The sequence below is a fragment of the Marmota flaviventris genome, chromosome 7 (genome assembly GCF_047511675.1).
Source record: "Marmota flaviventris isolate mMarFla1 chromosome 7, mMarFla1.hap1, whole genome shotgun sequence".
In the NCBI taxonomy this organism is placed as follows: Eukaryota; Metazoa; Chordata; class Mammalia; order Rodentia; family Sciuridae; genus Marmota; species Marmota flaviventris.
Genome location: NC_092504.1, coordinates 126,545,703 through 126,563,088, shown reverse-complemented (window position 1 = coordinate 126,563,088; position 17,386 = coordinate 126,545,703). Strand labels below are relative to the sequence as shown.

At 38.7% G+C, this 17,386-nt stretch overlaps 1 protein-coding gene across 4 annotated transcripts in view; it reads right to left on the bottom strand.

The window, feature by feature from the left end:
* Inpp4b (inositol polyphosphate-4-phosphatase type II B) overlaps positions 1-17,386 on the bottom strand; it is a 372,392-nt gene that overhangs the window by 101,281 nt on the left and 253,725 nt on the right. For all 4 annotated transcript variants that reach the window (XM_071614653.1, XM_027926549.2, XM_071614654.1 and 1 more), the window contains one exon: positions 143-315. In XM_071614653.1, the coding sequence (XP_071470754.1) occupies positions 143-315 (173 nt within the window). The remainder of the gene's footprint in view (positions 1-142; positions 316-17,386) is intronic.

The window sequence follows — 17,386 nt, the reverse complement described above, 5'->3', positions numbered from 1 at the left end:
ATCACAAGAAAAAAATATTGGTGTCCACACCTTAAGAAAAGGATCTTTAAAAATAAAGCTGCCAAAGGAAGAATTCTACCCTCATCAAAGAGAGGATGTGCACATGCAGCCCGGCTCTGTGGGAACAACCACGGGCACCTACTGCTTGGCTGAAGACGATGTCTCTGCGTAGAGTGAGCGTCAGGCACTGGGGCAAGCTGCAGGCGAGTTCCTGGAGCAGCACGAAGGTCAGCGACTGCTTGGCTCTGCTCACCACTTCTCCCATGCAGTCCTTCAGGGTCAGGACGAGGGGGCTCAACTGCTCATACCAGTCCTCTGGGGGAGTAAGAACCGTGGGATTCATGAAGGGAGGTCTCGGTGCATAGAACCTATTCATGATTTCTTTCAGCACAATTAAACATACTATAAAGGGTTCATAAAGAATAAAGATCAATTCTAGTGACTCCCCTGAACTCCAAAAGTCTATAGCCAGCGACCCTGTGGATCTCTCTCATTGGAGGTATTGCACACACTCACATGCCTCCTTTGCTGAATGCTCATCTCTAACTTGGGCACTGCCAATATCTTAGTGGAAGATGCCATGGGACTGTTCGTATGCTAGAAACAGAAATTTTACTAGACTTCTTCCATAGGTGGTCATTCAATTAGCTCTGTAATGTGTAATTGCTTCCCTTTCCCTGCTTATTTCTTAACTGATTCCCCTTCCTCCAGCCATAGTCTGCTCAAATCCGCTCTCTATAGTGTTGCTAGGAGCTTTCTGATCAGTTTGAAGCCAATCACTCACTCTTGCCTCCTTACTTAAAAAAAAAAAATCATTAAAACATTTTGAAAAAAGTCCAGACTCATGACGGATCCTCTATTGTCTCTTCTGCCTGTCCAATCCCATCTCTCAGAGCTTCATGTGCAGTCTTGAGCCCAAGTTAAGTGAAAAACACATTCTCCTTAAACTGTGTGGCTCTCACACCTGTGATTTTGCAAACCCTATCTCCCCTCCTAGAACACTTTCTGGCCTGGTAAGTTCTTTTTCACCCCTGAAAATGTCACCTAGGCTCTCCCTCCTCTAGAAGTCTCTTGGGTTCCCCCTCCTCCCGGGCCCATGCCCTTGAAGTCTGGTGGCATTCACTTCCTCCTGTGCCCACAGCTCCTGGCCCTCCCTGCTGGGACCACTTGCATATTGTTTTCCTCTACAAAAAAGTGAGTTCACAGAGGGGAAGGAATTTACTTTTTAATCACTGAATCCTGAGAACCCAGCACAGTGCCTAGCATGGAGCAGATGCTTGAGTTTGAGTTGAATGAGTAAAGTTACACTAAATATAATAAAAGCTTCTTAACATGTACAGGAGATTGAGAAAGTCAAGTTTTGACGATATTAGGGATTCACGCAGCTTTTCTTCAAATATGGATTAAAACTGAAGCCATCTGTGCTATTTGTATGTCTCTATTTCTAACATATATCATTTATACAATCACGTCTTTACATCATATACCAAAGCCAAGTGATATTCTATTTCAGTTTGTTTGGAGAGCAAAGCCCTGACAACTGTCAAATATAAATTTTGGGCTGTATGACATCCCATTAACGTACAAATAAATTAACACCAGGGTGACAAATACAATTTAATATGAAGGAGTACAAGCTGCAAAATTAATTATGGAGCAGGTTTGAGATGATATGATCTTCTCAGCACAAAAGGAGAAGCATCATCATGAATGATGTGAGTGGTCGATAACCAGTTAGACCTTGAAATAGTTACAGGGAATGATGAAAAGAACCACAATCGTTGTTGTACCACGTCTCCTGCCACTTACTTATTTTATGTTGTGGTGTAATAGACTAGATGAAATAAACCTAAGTAGTTGAAAGAATAATTAATGACTCTAACATAATAAAAAGATATGCTCTTATTAATGCTTTATGCAAATGCCTGTGTGATGTCATAATATAAAGAACATTAGGAATGCTAGGGGTTATTATTGCTAAAACATTGTAGCTTTCATATAATTCTAGGAATGACAATAATGGAGAAAGGGGAATTCACAAATATCTATTAAATCTGTAACCATTTAATAAAGAACACACACCTAGGATGAAATATGAATAATGGTTCAATTCAGACAAGCATTGACTATTAATTCTTACATCACTGTTATGTGTAAAATGGAACATAGAGTTGCATCATTATTTCCAGAAGAAAAGACAGCGGTAGACACCAATGAGGAAAGGCCTGCATTTTTACGTTTTTCCTGTTTGCATTGTATCTCTTTCTGTCTCTCACTCTCTCTAATGTTGCCTCTAATACAAATGAGGACACTGAAACACACACACACAGAAATGGTAGGGAAAAAACTTCAACTGACCCAGATTAGATGTTAACTGATAAGAGCCTGTGAACCAATTTGTGTGTGTGTGTGTCTGTGTGTGTGTGTGTGTGTGTGTGTGTGTGTGTGTAGAGATCAGTTTCTGCTCAACGGCTTCAGCATAAAGTCAGGCTTTTGGGCAGTAGGTGGCGCTGCTTTATCAGGCTGAGGGAGAAGTACTTGGTCTCATTCCATTCAAGGAAATGATTGCCACTATTTTGGACACTTGCATAGTCCCCAAACAGCATGATCCTTTGTTTAAGCACCTAGCGTATTTTCCTGTGTCTGGAGGGCAGTAACTTGGTCATGAACGGGATATACCCCTTCTAGTTTGAAAATTAAAAATTAACTTAGGGGTCCACTTTTTTCCCCTTGAAAAATATTAACTGACAATTCAAAATAAACAGAGCCATTGGTTTTTCTTGATTGTCTTTAAAAGAGGAAACTTTGCAGACTTCCTTAATAGCATTAGGATATTACTTCCCTCACTCTTAAATCCATAATCATGATTCTTTAGCCAGTTGACTCTTCATCACAAATTGTCATTGGATAACCAGAGAGAAAGACCATGAGACTAATTCTGATTTGCAGTCCCACTAGAATAGGGGTAAAAACCTGGAACAAAGAAATGCACTGATATTCTAAACCTATAAACAATGTTAGATACTTCTGATATAAGCAATATTTTGGTATCCCAATTTAGCATAATTATATATACTTTATATGGCAAAAATTTAAGGAAAATGACTACATAAGAAATATTAATTATGAATGAGAAAATTACAAGGATGTGAACAAGATATAATGTCTTCAAGATAGTACTATGCCAGGGTTGAGGGCTGGGGACATAGCACAGTTGGTAGAGTGCTTGCCTCGCATGCACAGGGCCCTGGGTTCAATCCCCAGCACTACAAAAATAAATAAATAAATAAAATAAAAAAGATAGTACTATGCCTCCTATGCAGTAGTCTCTGTAAATGAGCAAGGTAAAGATGAGAATTTTCTAGAAAAAGAAACAGCTAAGTTCAGCAGATAAAGGAAAACTGCACCCACAAATGCCAATTGCAAGAGTGACAGGTTTTCTTCTCTGGCAACATTCTCTAGGTAAAAATCTCAGGTTTTGAAATAAACACAATGGGGTATGACAGGCCAAGAGAGCCTGAAGTCGGTTCGTAAATGGTCTTCTTGCTCCAGTGAACATTCCAAATCACTGGCACAAAGAACTGAAAATTCTGCTGCTTTCTTTTAAAAAGAAAATGTTTGGGGACAAAGAAGAAAGCTCCAGCTCTGGACAGTCTTGAGACTCTTGTGACATGTCCCTCACGTCTGTCCATCTGTATCCTTCCTCCTGCACTGTCACACATGAACAGGTCGCGCCATTATCTGATAAGGATGAAGATGGTGGTCATTTTTGCACTATCTCATCAAAAGTCAGAAATTGTGAAACACACATAAGCCGCACTTGAGAGTTTAATTTCTTCCAGTTTCAGCGAAGATTCTGTGCTTATGACTCTCTCTCTCACACACACACACACACACACATTTTGTGATATGGCAGCTAAGGGCGCACACACCATGAGGTTGCCCCTCACCTAACCTCTCACACAGCTCATCGGCCTAGCTGGCACTTAAATGTGATTCTCTCCCCTGGGCTCCTTTCAGTGCCAGAGGAAAATATGAAGAGAATGTTTTAGTGTCTCTATAAAAACTTGCTGAGACTCCTTAACCCCGAGACCAACAAGCAGAGTCTTTCCTCAGGAAAACATAAAATGCATGTGGCTTAGCTGAGCTTTTCCTGAGCTTTGTAAAGGGAGTTGGAAGCCATCCAAGCAGAGCTCTGTTTTCTAGCCCTTTCCTCGCTGCTCTAACATATTCAAGTGAAGCTCACTGAAGGATTCAAAGAATGACTGCCGGGTGCCCCCTCTCCTCCTCCACACACCATCTATTTTCTGTACAGGATGTTCCCATCCTCTGAGCTCAATGGCTCTTACATTGCTCAGGAGAAAAATAAAAGAGCCAAATATCAACCAACTGTAGCAGAGCGGAATACCTTCTTTCCAATTTCTAAGCCATTTTCTTCTTAGGTGTTTGATCTTCTTTCCTCATTTAAAATAATTAACTTCACAAAAGCTTGTAGCCCTACGTCATATTTGTTATCACAACTTTTCAGACATAGGAAGAAGAAATGCTGAAAGACTGCACATCTATTAGGCTTTATGTAAAGAGACAAGAGGAGAAATGCTCCCAGTTCAGAAGATTCACCTGGGTAAGGAGATGACGAACTGTGAAGCCAAATGATTAGAATTGCCTCAGAGGAGAGTGAAAACACTCCCAATGTCCTGAGGTAGACACAGACCAAATCCACAGCCAATGGGGGTTTTACTGTACATCCAAAACCCAGGTCAGCACAGAGATGACAAAGGTTCAAGTTTGAGGGGTGGGGTGAGGGAGATAGACAACCCGTTCACAGAGTTATTGCTGACTTTAGTCTATGCCTTATATCAACCCAGATATGGTGATGTAAGTGCCCCTCTGAGCGATAGCCCTCTCTTGCAGGTATAATTTTACAATGTGAAAATCACTGCAAAATTCATGAAGGTGAACACAGAAGGGTCAATTACTGATAAGACCTCCTCTGCAGATAGTTTAGAGCTAAACTTCTTTGTGTGGGTTTAATGCATGTGGCCAGCTTTGGTCATAACCTCTAGATACCTGCACATAGGAGGTCTCTTAATGCCCAGTCATCTCCAGAGAAACTATGCTAACAACACACCAGTAATCAGGGAAAGGAAAGCACCTGCTGGGATTTTGCTGCTTTGAACATTTTGCTGCTCATTCAAAACCCCCTCCACCAAGCCCTCCTGACTTTTTCCCTACCTTCATGATCCATCTCCTGCTTAGATCCCCCAGGAACTGAAAAAGCAACTTTATTTATCTATTTTAACAAATGATAAGTCTACTGGTTTATTTTTTAGCTTTGCATTACTATAACAAAATACCTCAGGTAACTGACTTATAGAGAGAAAGGTATTATTTTGTCCCATAGTTTGGAGGTTCCAGTCCAAGATGAGGCAGACGCATCACTTTGGACTTCTGGTGGGACTGCCAGATGGCAACAGCAGGGAGTGTGTAGCAGATTCTAACTGTCCCCTTTAAGGGCACATCTCCAGTGACTTAAGGCCTACCCACTAGGCTTAGGTCCCACCTCCTAAAGGTTCCTTCCAATAGCTCCACTCTGGAGACCAAACCTTTAGCCCATGCACCTTTGAGGACATTCAAGGTTCAAACCATAGCATCTTCTTTAACTGCCAAGTGAGAACTCATGCATTGGACAAACCGAATGTCTTATGCGTGAGTCCTATGGTGATACTGATAGTGGAAACACACGACCCCTAATCTTGAGTCTTTAAGAGAAGGGAATATGAGATGGAAAGTAATATCTGCAACTCAAGGGGTGTGATAAGTAGCAAAGCAGTGGGGAGGGAGACAGGACAAGCTGGAAGAGTAGAAGTGCAGAGGCAAGACCACTTGTCTCTGTCAAGTCCACGTTCACTCATGAGTGTAGCATTTGCTGGTCCCACTAAGGAAGCCACGTGTGGAGAAATTTCAGGAAAGGTGGTGAGGTCACACCATAGAGGAAGGCTCTGTAAGAAGAGAGTGTGGGCAGTGCCTGGATTGATGACGCCAAGTCTCATAAACAGATGCCACGAACTGCCCAGAGGGAGCGGTAAGGGGCACTGGAAGGAGGCTGAGATAACTCAAGGACTCAGAGAAAGCAGGAATGAAATGAAGCCAATGTTGAGCATATAGTCAAGGGAAAGAAATGGAAAGCTAAATGTGGACTGTAACTACACAGGGATAGGGAGGGTACAGGGATAGGGGTGAGCAGAAAAACAGAATAGTGCAGATATGTGTAAAAGAGCCTCAGCTAAGAAGCAAGGCCCCATCTACAAGGAATGGGCATCAGGCCCGGAAATGGAAAAAGGGTTATGGTAACCCTGGCAGGAGGCGGCACAGAGTGCTGTGCTTCCTTTGACTCTACCACAGAGGTCACAAGAGTATCATAGGGAGGACACAGTTGTACCGTAAAATAAAACCATTGTACTGTCCACTGGGGTAAGTGACTGCTCTTGGTACCTTCCACATGTATTATAAATGAGTGTACTGCTCAACCCAAGGTAGACTGCAATGAGAAAAACAGAGGGCAACCTTTCCTCATGTCAAGGGCATCTTGTTTGTTTAAACCCTGCCAGCCTGAAAACACAGTGCAATAAAACTTCCCAGTCTTGCTCTTAGAAAAACAGCAAAGGAAATGCATCAAATGATATCCTGCTTGAACTCCTCATTTTGTAGCACAAAGTTGAAAGCCTTTAGTAAATTCTGCTAAGACAGTTTCCTGGAACTAAATCCATTAATCAAACAAGCCCTGTATTTGTGGGAGCACAAAAAGCTTTGAATTCAGGTTGTGCTAGAACAGGAGGAGTCAAGATTCACATTCCCTGGGCTTATTTTTCCTGTAGACCTCAAATAAACTATAATCTCAGGACTCTGGCCCACAAACAGGCTGGGTACTGGATAATAAGCTCCATAGGTCACAAGTTACAGAGCTACCTAAAGTCACCAATGCATCTGCCTCAGATGGTTCTGGTCATTTAAATGCTGTGTAGCATCTAAGGATGGAAGAGAGAGGCAGTGCATGTGAATGATACTGATAGAACTGATGTACAGGCAGCCCGAGGAGGAAAGTGAAGAAGGGAAAGCAATATTTTTTCCAGTAACTTTCAAGGCCAGGGGAATACAATGCACCATTTTTTTTTAATTTTTACAAATGCAATAGAAAATTTTGTGCAGAGACTTAACTTGTAAATGTTGATAGGTAGGCAAGTAACTGAACTGTTCCTGTTCCTAATATGCACTGTACATTTCTCAGGTTACCAAAGTCCACTGGTAGGAGGCACCATTTCCCTTTTCCTCCATCTATACCAGTTTCCCTGTGGCAGTGAGCATCCCCATGCTTATGAGAAAGCAAAGTCATTTTTCAAAAGTAATTTTGAATCTTAATGTATGTGTGTGATTCTATAGTAAACTTTAGGAGATACCTAGGGAACTGATTTTCATGACATTATTGTAGAGTACCTTAAGTTCATGCCTGATAAAATTTAACTTCTTTTTAAAAAGGTGATAGCAAAAATGATTTGTATGGAGGAAGATTAAAGAAGAAGCTTTTTTCTATTTTCCCTCCCGCTGGAGAACAGAGTTTGTGCATCACAAAAGCCAGGAAGGCAGGCTCTGAAGCCAGACTACCAGGGTTGAGATCCAGGGTGCCACTGGATAGGGGATGGCGGGGCATCAGGGGACTTTATCACCCCTTCTTGTCCATTAATTGTGTGGAACTATTCCTATGAGTGCTGTGAACACCAAATGAGTTCATACAGGCAGTATTTTCAAAAAGCATTTAGCACACCTTAAGCAACCTATAAATATGAGCTCCTATGTTAAAAATAATGGAAGTAACCATAATTCTACATGCTTCCCTGCATCTGCCTACCTCCCAGTATTGGTCCATTATGCCCTTACTTCTGTCTTGTTCCTCACGATGGACTACTTCTTCTATAGCTTGGACCAGCCCTTCTTATGTGCTTAGAAGCATCACTCCTGCAATTCCCCTCCTTCCTCTCGCATTATCCTTATTTTCTTTTTGTCTTGGGATCCTTCCCCTCAGCACACTTTAATCTCCTTATCTCTAAAAACAACTCTGGGTGGCCCCTATTTCCCTCAGTACCTTCTACCCTACCTCTGTTCCCTTTCACCAAACTCCCCAAATGTGTTGTCCATACGCATTGTCTCCTGTTCCTTTTCTCTGTCTCCCTCTCAACTCATTCCCCTGGGGTTTAAAGCCACTCTTGTCAATGTCCCCAGAGACTGTCCACAATGCTAAATCCAAAGTCCACCTCTCAGGCTTCTTTGAACTCACCCCCACAGAATCCCACTTTTGAGAATACCATTTTTCTTGTTATTCCTTCCACCACACTGGTTGCTCCTCATTCAAATAGTTGATGGTTCCTCCACTTCTTTCTGACCTTTTAATATTGAGATATCCCCAGCTATAGTCTGTAGGTTATTTGCCTTTTCTATATACATCTAATCATTTATTGACATTATTCAGTCTCCTGGCTTTAATTACTATCTATTTGTCAAGATTTTTCTAAATTAACATCCTTAGCCTGAACATTTATCAGAAACTACAGATTTTTATATCTCGCTGCTTACTTGATATCTCCAGGACAAAGTTAATCTGCTCAAAATGAGTTTCTAAGTCACTTGTTACAAGGCCTTCTCTATCCAGAGTCTTCTTCAACTAATACGTAGCCCTCTCAGCCTTCCATTTGCCAGTCAAAAATTGTTGAGTTGTCCTTGACGCCTTTTCTCTCACTCTCCCATCAAAAAACTCTCTTGGATTCACCCTCAAAATAAACAGAGAGCTCAGGACCTCCTCCTTAGGCCATACCCATCTTGTGCCTCACCTACATACACTCCATCCGCTTTCTAAGTGGTCCTTTCCATCTACAGTCTGATCTGAACACAATAGACCAGGTGCTAATTGAAGTTAAATTGGATTAATCTTCTGCTCAAAATCCTCCAATTCTTCCCCATTTTGGGGGGGGATAAAAGCCAACATCTGCACAAAACTCCTATATGATTGTTCCCCTAAACTATCTCCTAACTTCATCTTCTCTTCTGTCTGCTTCATATTCTTCATATTCTTATTTGAACCAAACAGGCTTTCTTGCTATTTCCTGAATATGGCAGGAACGTGTGTGCACAAGCTGTCTTCTATATCCAATCCATCATTCTCCAAGATGTCTACATGGCTCCCTCCCTCTCCTCTCTGCTTCTCTCCTGAAAATGTCAACTTCCAAACAAAGCCTACTGTGCCACTGATGGGCAATCCCTGGCCCATGCCGTCACTCCAAAACCCTCATGCTTTACTCTGTGTTTTTCCCAAAGCATCTGTCACCGTCAGCATGTTATATAATGCCCTGTTATTTTTAAATGTTTTTTTTTTTTTCCTGCTAAAAACAATTACGCTTCAGGAAGGTAAGCATTTGATTTATTTTGTTCATTGTTTTATGAACAAAAAACACAGACTAAATGACTGTTAAGAATTTAGCATCTCCCTTACCATCGCAAAACTTTAGGACTGATAGATTCCTTACCAATTTTTAGATAATATTGATCTTCCTTTAAAAGAAACTGATGCTCTGAGAGTTTAAATGACTTGTTAAAGGCCATGTGATCAAACAAACCCCCAATTGTGAACATGCCAAGGATACTGCCTCGGAGGCCCACACTGCTCTGTTACATCCATCACAATTCATTGCCTGATTTTTAAGGAAAAAAAATAGATTCCTGATAAGAGTGGTCATTAAAAAGGTCATAATGTAAAATGTTATTGGAATTATGCATGTTTAATAAAAATATATGGTACTTTGGATTATCTTATTATTATGATTTTGATGGAAAATGTCCCCCAAAAGCTCACATGTAGGACAATGCAATAAGGGTCAGAGGAGAAATGACTGGGTTTTATGAGTCTTAACCAATGTGATTTAATCCCCTGATAGGAGGAGGTGAGAATTGGGGTATATATTTGTATCTGGCCAGTGGAGTCTCTTTCTCTCTCCCTCCCTCTGCTTTCTGATCAACATGTGAGCTGTTTTTTCCTGCCACACTCTTCCACCATGATATCCTGCCTCACCTGGAGCTCCTAGGAATGAGTAGGACTTCTAAGGACTTGACCTCCAAAACCGTGAACCCTCAAATAAACTCTTCCTCCTCTGCAGTTGTTCTGGTTGGGTCCTTTAGTCACAGCAGCAAAAAAGGTGACCAAAACATCTATTTACCAATTTTTTTAAACTTATAGATACACTTTAAAAGTTGTTTCACCTGGTAAACTGTAGGTTTTTAAAAGACTAATCCATTCATCTTTCTTTTCCCCAAAATTCTAAACATTAATGTGTAGAAATTCATGGAATTCAGGAAAATTAACATCTAAAGCCTTTGAAGAAAATGATGCTTTATATTTACATCTTTGCATTTTATAAAAGCACTGAAATAATAATATCTAATGTTAAGGATAAGTTCTGAGGATATTAGCAATTACACATGTGTGCATAAATGTGCATATACATTGAAGAAGTCACTTGACAACATCAGGACAAACTGCTTAAGCATTCTGGTGGATGGCAGTCCTCAATCAAGTTGACTAGGTCTTTATTCCACTATGTTGGGTCCCTATCATTTGCCAACAAGTATATTAGACTTTGAAGATTCAACAGCTAATCATAAAGACTTGGGGCTTGGATGGTGGCTCAGTGGTAGCGTGCTTGCCTAGCATGCATGAGGCACTGGGTTCGAAACTCAGCATCATATAAAAACAAACTAATATATCCACCTAAAACTAAAGATACGTACATAAATAAATATTTTTAAAAAGAGACTTGGCATATTTTCTCAGAGAGCCATGTCTAGTAGGGGAGATAGCATCAAAAATATTATGCACGATAAATCATATTCATAGGTTTCAAAGGAATGGCCCCCAAGCCAGCATTTTCTGGCCTGGGTTTCATCATGTTTTGATGAATGTAACCCTTTGAATACTGGGATATTTCACATAAAAATTCAGTTTTACTCAAAAATCAGAAGAGATAATGACTTCAGTTCCATGTTCCCTGGTGGAACTGATGGGCTGGGGCTGACGTGGTGGCCTCATTTGAAGGGATCTATATTCTTTAGTTTGCTGTAGTTTCAATCCCTCTCCTGGACTCATTCTTACTATCTTGAATGATGCTTGCAGCCCCTTGTGCCTTCAATCCCTGAAGAAGGTATGACTACACAATCAGAAGAATTCAGTGAAAAATGAAAGTGCAGAATTCTATTCAAAAGGCAGTAAAAAAGGCTTTTCCTTTCTCAGTGATATAACTACCAACCTGCCATGGTGGTTGGTGATTTTAACTTACTCTTTCATATCACATTGCCTTGTTCATGGGCATATGTGAGTTCAGAGCCTCAAAGAGCTCCAGTCTGATCCTGGCTCTCCAGTACCATTCCTAGGCTCCATGGTTAGTGGGAATGAGAAGCAGTCATTGGCTGGAATGGGGATGGGGGGACAGGGCAGACATTGGAGAATCCCTCCAATTATGAGGAGTGGTAGAAATGTATGTGAGTCAAAGCTTCAACTCCCAGGTCCTGGCTTGACTGACAACAAAACACAAATGCAAAGATAGAATTACTAGAATTTTCAACATGGTAACTCAGAGCATTATGCCCAGAGCAAACAGTTCTAGTGAGCAAGAGGTCATGAGCAACAACATTGGTCCCACAGAGCCAGCTGAGGGAAGGGGCCACAAGGATGTGAGGTTCGGGCTTGAGGGAGGTGGAGAAGGGCAACTTTTGAAGGTCTAGGAGTAAGAAGCACAAGGTGAGATCTACACAGCTCAATGTGACGGAGCATGAACATGGAGGAGGCAAGATGAATTAGCAGAAGAAGTCAAGGCATGGTGAAGCCAGGGTAAAGGAATTTGAGTGCTTATCAGAAGTAAGAAAATTAAGCAAACAAGTGAAGCATCAGAGGTGACTGAGAAAGTAAGTCCATTAAAATATCAAGGGCAAAAATAAAGACAAGCCAATTCATAGGCAAAACTGCTCTTTAAATTTAAGCACTCCTTTTCCCAATGGACATATGAGGACTTGGGTTCTTTTTGATAAATTCTATCAGGAATCACTCTATGTGAATTAAAATCCATATTGAGATGCCTACCAGCTCTGTGCTTTCAGACACAGTATTCAACTTCCTTTTCTATAAAATAAGGATAAAAACAGAACCTCCTCCAGGTGGGTCATGAGAAAGGAGGAAGGGAGAGAAGTCTTAGAAAAGTGTTTTGTCACACAAATGTGAGCACAGCAAGTGTGAGCTGTAAATACAATTATTATAGCTCTTTTTATACCCTTTTGTGATATCCAAACTGCACTTGACTTTCATCCCTTGGTGCTTCCCACACATGAACTGGGGTGATCCCCAAACCTGGGGCTCTTTTTTTATGAATTTTGCTCATAGTTTCCTATTCTCTTTATATTTTATTCAGTTTATTCTGCCTACATGTTGATGCCTCTCAAATGTATACTTACTATCCTAAATCCTTTATCTTATCAATATCTTATCTACCTTTACAAGACATTTAACTTGGATAATTCCTTTCAAATACAACTTGCTCACACAGGAGACTGCATGAACAGGGCTATGGTTGAATGTTTATGAATACAGTACATGAAATAGGGTAGATGCTGGACAACACTTTATTGAATGAAGGAAAGGATCTTCATCTTCCTTTTCAAACTTAGAAAAAAAATAGTGTGTGTCTTCCATGATGTTTAATGCTTGAAATATATAAATATATATTGTGATATATAAATCTATCCTTTAATTATTTCAAGTATGTTAGACAAAAAGCTCATCTGTGCAATCAAAGATGAAATATGGAACAGAGGAGTGATTTGCTTAAACTTTCAATTTTTCCCTATCTTGCATTTTTCAAATGACTAATCTTTGGCATTCATAAGCTCTTGATGACTATTGATATATTACTGCCAAATCCCTGGTAGTTGTCAGACAACTGCGTTAACTGGAGTCAGCCAGAATAAAATTAAAAGATGTGGTAAATATAGTGAAATCTCAGATCCCAGAGGGAATGTGGAATGTGCTTTGCAAGTTAAAAGAGAATTATGAAGTGGTAAGGAACATTATTAGTACCAAGGAACTAGAAGTGAATTCTAAGCAGTGATAAGTGAATTAATTCTGTGATCTGCATGGACATTTACCTCCTTTGAGAGAGAAAATAGTGACGACTTGAAGCCAACATGAGCTCATAAATGAAAATTATGTCACTGGAGTTTCATCTCCTTTCTGACAGGGCTTACAGCTGGGTAGATTAGGAAGAAGAATTGAATGGCATAAGGTATTTGGCCTTTCACAGAACAGATCATGATATGCTTATGAAAGATGGAGAAATGCAGGCCATGCAATAGCAGCGATGGCTGCATACACAGCTGACTGAACACACATACCCGAAGGGCAGGGATTAACAAGTGCATTTGAATGCACATAGTTCTTTTTCATGTGGTGCCTCAAGGACCTGTATTAGCTCTGTTTTCCCATCATTTTTATCTATTACTTTTATGAATGGACAGGAAATGTGTATAAAATGTGAATGAAATAAGCCTGAGTAGGACAGTAGAAATGATGGATGAAAGAAACAGGTATTTATTAAAGTGTACTCAAAAGTGTTTTATACTGTAGTCATGGGTTTAGACATCCATCTCTTCAGCAGAATTGAGATAAGCTGTCTTAATCTCCTTGTGCCACTAATATTTCACAAAGTCCAGTGTAGAGTGGTGCTTATATGTTGTTTGATAATGAAGGATGAGCGGGATGAGTCAAGTTTAGCAGAATTATGGACACCAACAGAATTACTACTAAAACGCGGTTTTCCAAAAGCTAATGAGAGCTTAGGTATCATAATATCAATAGTAGCTAAAGTAGGGAGGTGGACTTCCTGAGTTGCTCTGTAGTTATTAGGCCACTGGGTTTAATTCTGGGGACTTCTCAAACTATAAAGGATCTGAGAAAAGCAACTACTGGACGCATTTTGAGTCTATTTCTTTGAAAAATCTCACAGATATTGAGAATTCAAAAAGGACACAATATGAGTTAGGCTTAATTTGGGAAAAGAAAAGTAAGTTTCTCCTGTTTATTGCAAAGGATTACATTTGGTTCAGTGGGAGAAATTAAAGAAAACATAATTGGATCAATGTCTGAAGCTTGCTGCCTAAAAAAATAAAAATGGTTTCAAGACTGGAGATGCGCATTAGAGGCTAGGTGAAAACTGGCAGAGATATTCTGGGCAAGCTTCTTAACATAATTTAGGAGGTCTCATTACATGGTCTTTAAGACCCCATCAAATCTAAGATTTTAATATTCTCGGATTTAATCTTTGAGTTCTTGATTTATCATGAAATTTAAGGCAACTGATTCTACACATACAACAGATGCCCATAAATGTGTTTATATGTATTGAAAATATAAGAACAATCTGTGTTCACTAGGCACACACATGCTATAGATGTTTGGAATGGCTATTCTATTATTTGTGTTCAAAACAGTCGGGAAAGTTTTACTTCTCTCTATATGTATTCATGCTGAAAAGAAATTTATTAAGCAAGCAAAAGATATATCATAACATTCTGGTTCCAAAATAAACAAGCAGAAATCCTTCAAACTACAAATTTAAAATACTATTAAATTAATATACTGTAATAAGAAAAACCTACAACCTGATGAGAAATATTTATAGGTCAAAGAGGAGCATAAGAAAATGGATAAACATGGTGATAATTCACAAGACCACCGTGTAGCCATGTAAAATATAAAACAGCAAAACAAACACAAATACAGCTAAAACATAAAAATAACGGAGGGTTTGAAGAAAGAAAAACTAGTATAAGTTTGATTTACCCTATAAGATTTAGAAATACATTCCAATACAAAAGATAGTATAACTGTATATAACATAAAATTCAAGAAATTTATTAGAATTTCTTGCAGAACTTAATCTGTAAAGGAAATAAAAACAAGAAATGATACAATATGAAGACTCCTTAATAAATGATGGTGCAAAAATGCCTAATATGCCAGGTTCTATGGTGCATGCTTGCAATCCCAGTGACCCCAGACGCTGAGGCAGGAGGATTGCAAGTTCAAGGTCAGCCTTGCCAATTTATGGAGGCCCTGTCTCATGATGAAATAAAAAGAAGTGAAAAGGTCTAGTGATGTAGCTCAGTGGTAGAGTATTCCTGGATTCAATCCCTAGTAAAACACACACACACACACCACATCATCATCATCATCATCATCATAAATAAATAAATAAATACCTAACAATATTTATCCCTTATCACATCATCTATTATAATAAATACCAGATGACTCAAATCACTCCATCAGTTCACTAATTAATTGTAAACAAGGGAAAGCAGGAAGGATTTTCCACCATAGCAAGGGGATGAGGATACATATGATAGTATTAAAGAAATAGACTGTATCATAAGAACAATATTTTGAAATACAGCAATAAGTCATACAATGTCAACTTCACAGAAAAGCAGAAGTTACGGTAACTTTCACCCCAAATAGCATGAAGTCCGTGAAACTATTTAAGGCTGGGAAGATGAGTAACAAATGCCTACACGCTCGGGTTCGGGTTTCTAACTGCTATTCTCCATTGAAAGAAACTAGGGTTCCCTGGAAAGTGGGTGGACCTGGAACTCAGAAATGCAAGATGAGCCTGGAGCACTTATGATAAGGCAGGGAGTAAAGAAAGTGAGAAAGTGAAGGAAGAATGAAGACTGAAAGTGAAGGACTAAACAGTGGGAGAGAGCAAATCATCAAAAGGACACAGAAGCACAGAGCTCCCGAGGCTAAATCTGGAACAATTTGAGTCAAGATAAATACTAATAATAGATTACAAACCATAGGATATAGAACATTTTTATGATCTCACATTGATAGAAATAGATAAGTTGTATCCATGAATACATAATTAAGTAGATAAGCTAAATAAATGAACAGGGACTTCTAGCAATCTAATGTAAAAGACAATACTTGAAACATGAAGATTTATATATTCAAAATTGCTTGTGCGTTAATCCATTAATTCCAGCATTATTATAATAAATGAATACCTGAAATGGTGGTTTGCCTGGAGGTGAGTTAGTTTACAATTATTAAAATTCCACAAAATGTCTGAGAAAATATTAATATACAAAACACTCAACATCTGTATTTATAATGTGTGCTTCAATTTGGTTAAAATACACATGAGTGTGAACGTTGTGTATTTGTGTGTGTGACTGTGAGTATGTGGATGTATTAACACAGGAAATGTTCAAAATGGTAAAGTCACATTGAAATAAGAAAAAAAAAACATGCATGATGGTATTGGATTTTGTTTACAAATTTTCCAAGTTTTCACTTTCATGTACAAAATTTGTAAAATACAGGTAATTGGCAACAGGGAATGCATACCTCAAATATTTTAAATAGAAATAGTTTGGGCCATAATACAGGCAAATACATGACTTTCTTCATTTGTTTACGATAGCTTAAAAGGCCGCCATATATTTCTCTACTGCATTGCTTTATGTGAAAAAAGTTAGGTAGAAACAAAAGTCTCACCCCCCCCACCCAAATAAGAGGAAGGGTATAAATTATTAACTTTATCTTGTTTTGGAATATGTCCACACAATGTCTCACATATGAATAAAAAAAAGATTCATCGACTCTTATAGATCATTTTTCTACCAAATAATTTTACTTTCTAAAGTGTTATTTTTTATCATACAGATACAATTTTCTAATGAAATATGATATACATAATATGTATTAAATTAATATTTGAAATTTCAATGTTTTTATTAATTAAGTGAACTCATCAGTTGAATCCAAATATATATATCAGTTGAATCCAAACATCTATAATAAGATGCTACTGCATCTATAGGATGTATCTATAGAATGTATATATACTTTAGCACATTCATTTGTAAAATATTTATATACATTAAGCATTTTTTATGTGTCAATTTTCTCTCTAGAATAAGCACTCTGTATGTAACTATATAGCATGCAAAATTTTAATGTTTCAGTGAATAATTTAATAATGTATACTATGTTAAATAATTTCATGCAAAATTAATATTTTATCTTATACGTTTAAATAATGACATCTAAAATTTTATAACATAATGAAAAATGGACAATGGGTGAAATAAATATATGTAACAAAATAAAAATAAGACACTTAAAATAAATTAGAACACAGTATGTTATAGTTTGACTCTAACTATCCACACCAATGATCTGGTTGTGATTTCTATATTTGCAGCAAGTACTGTCTGGTCTTAGAAGGTGTGT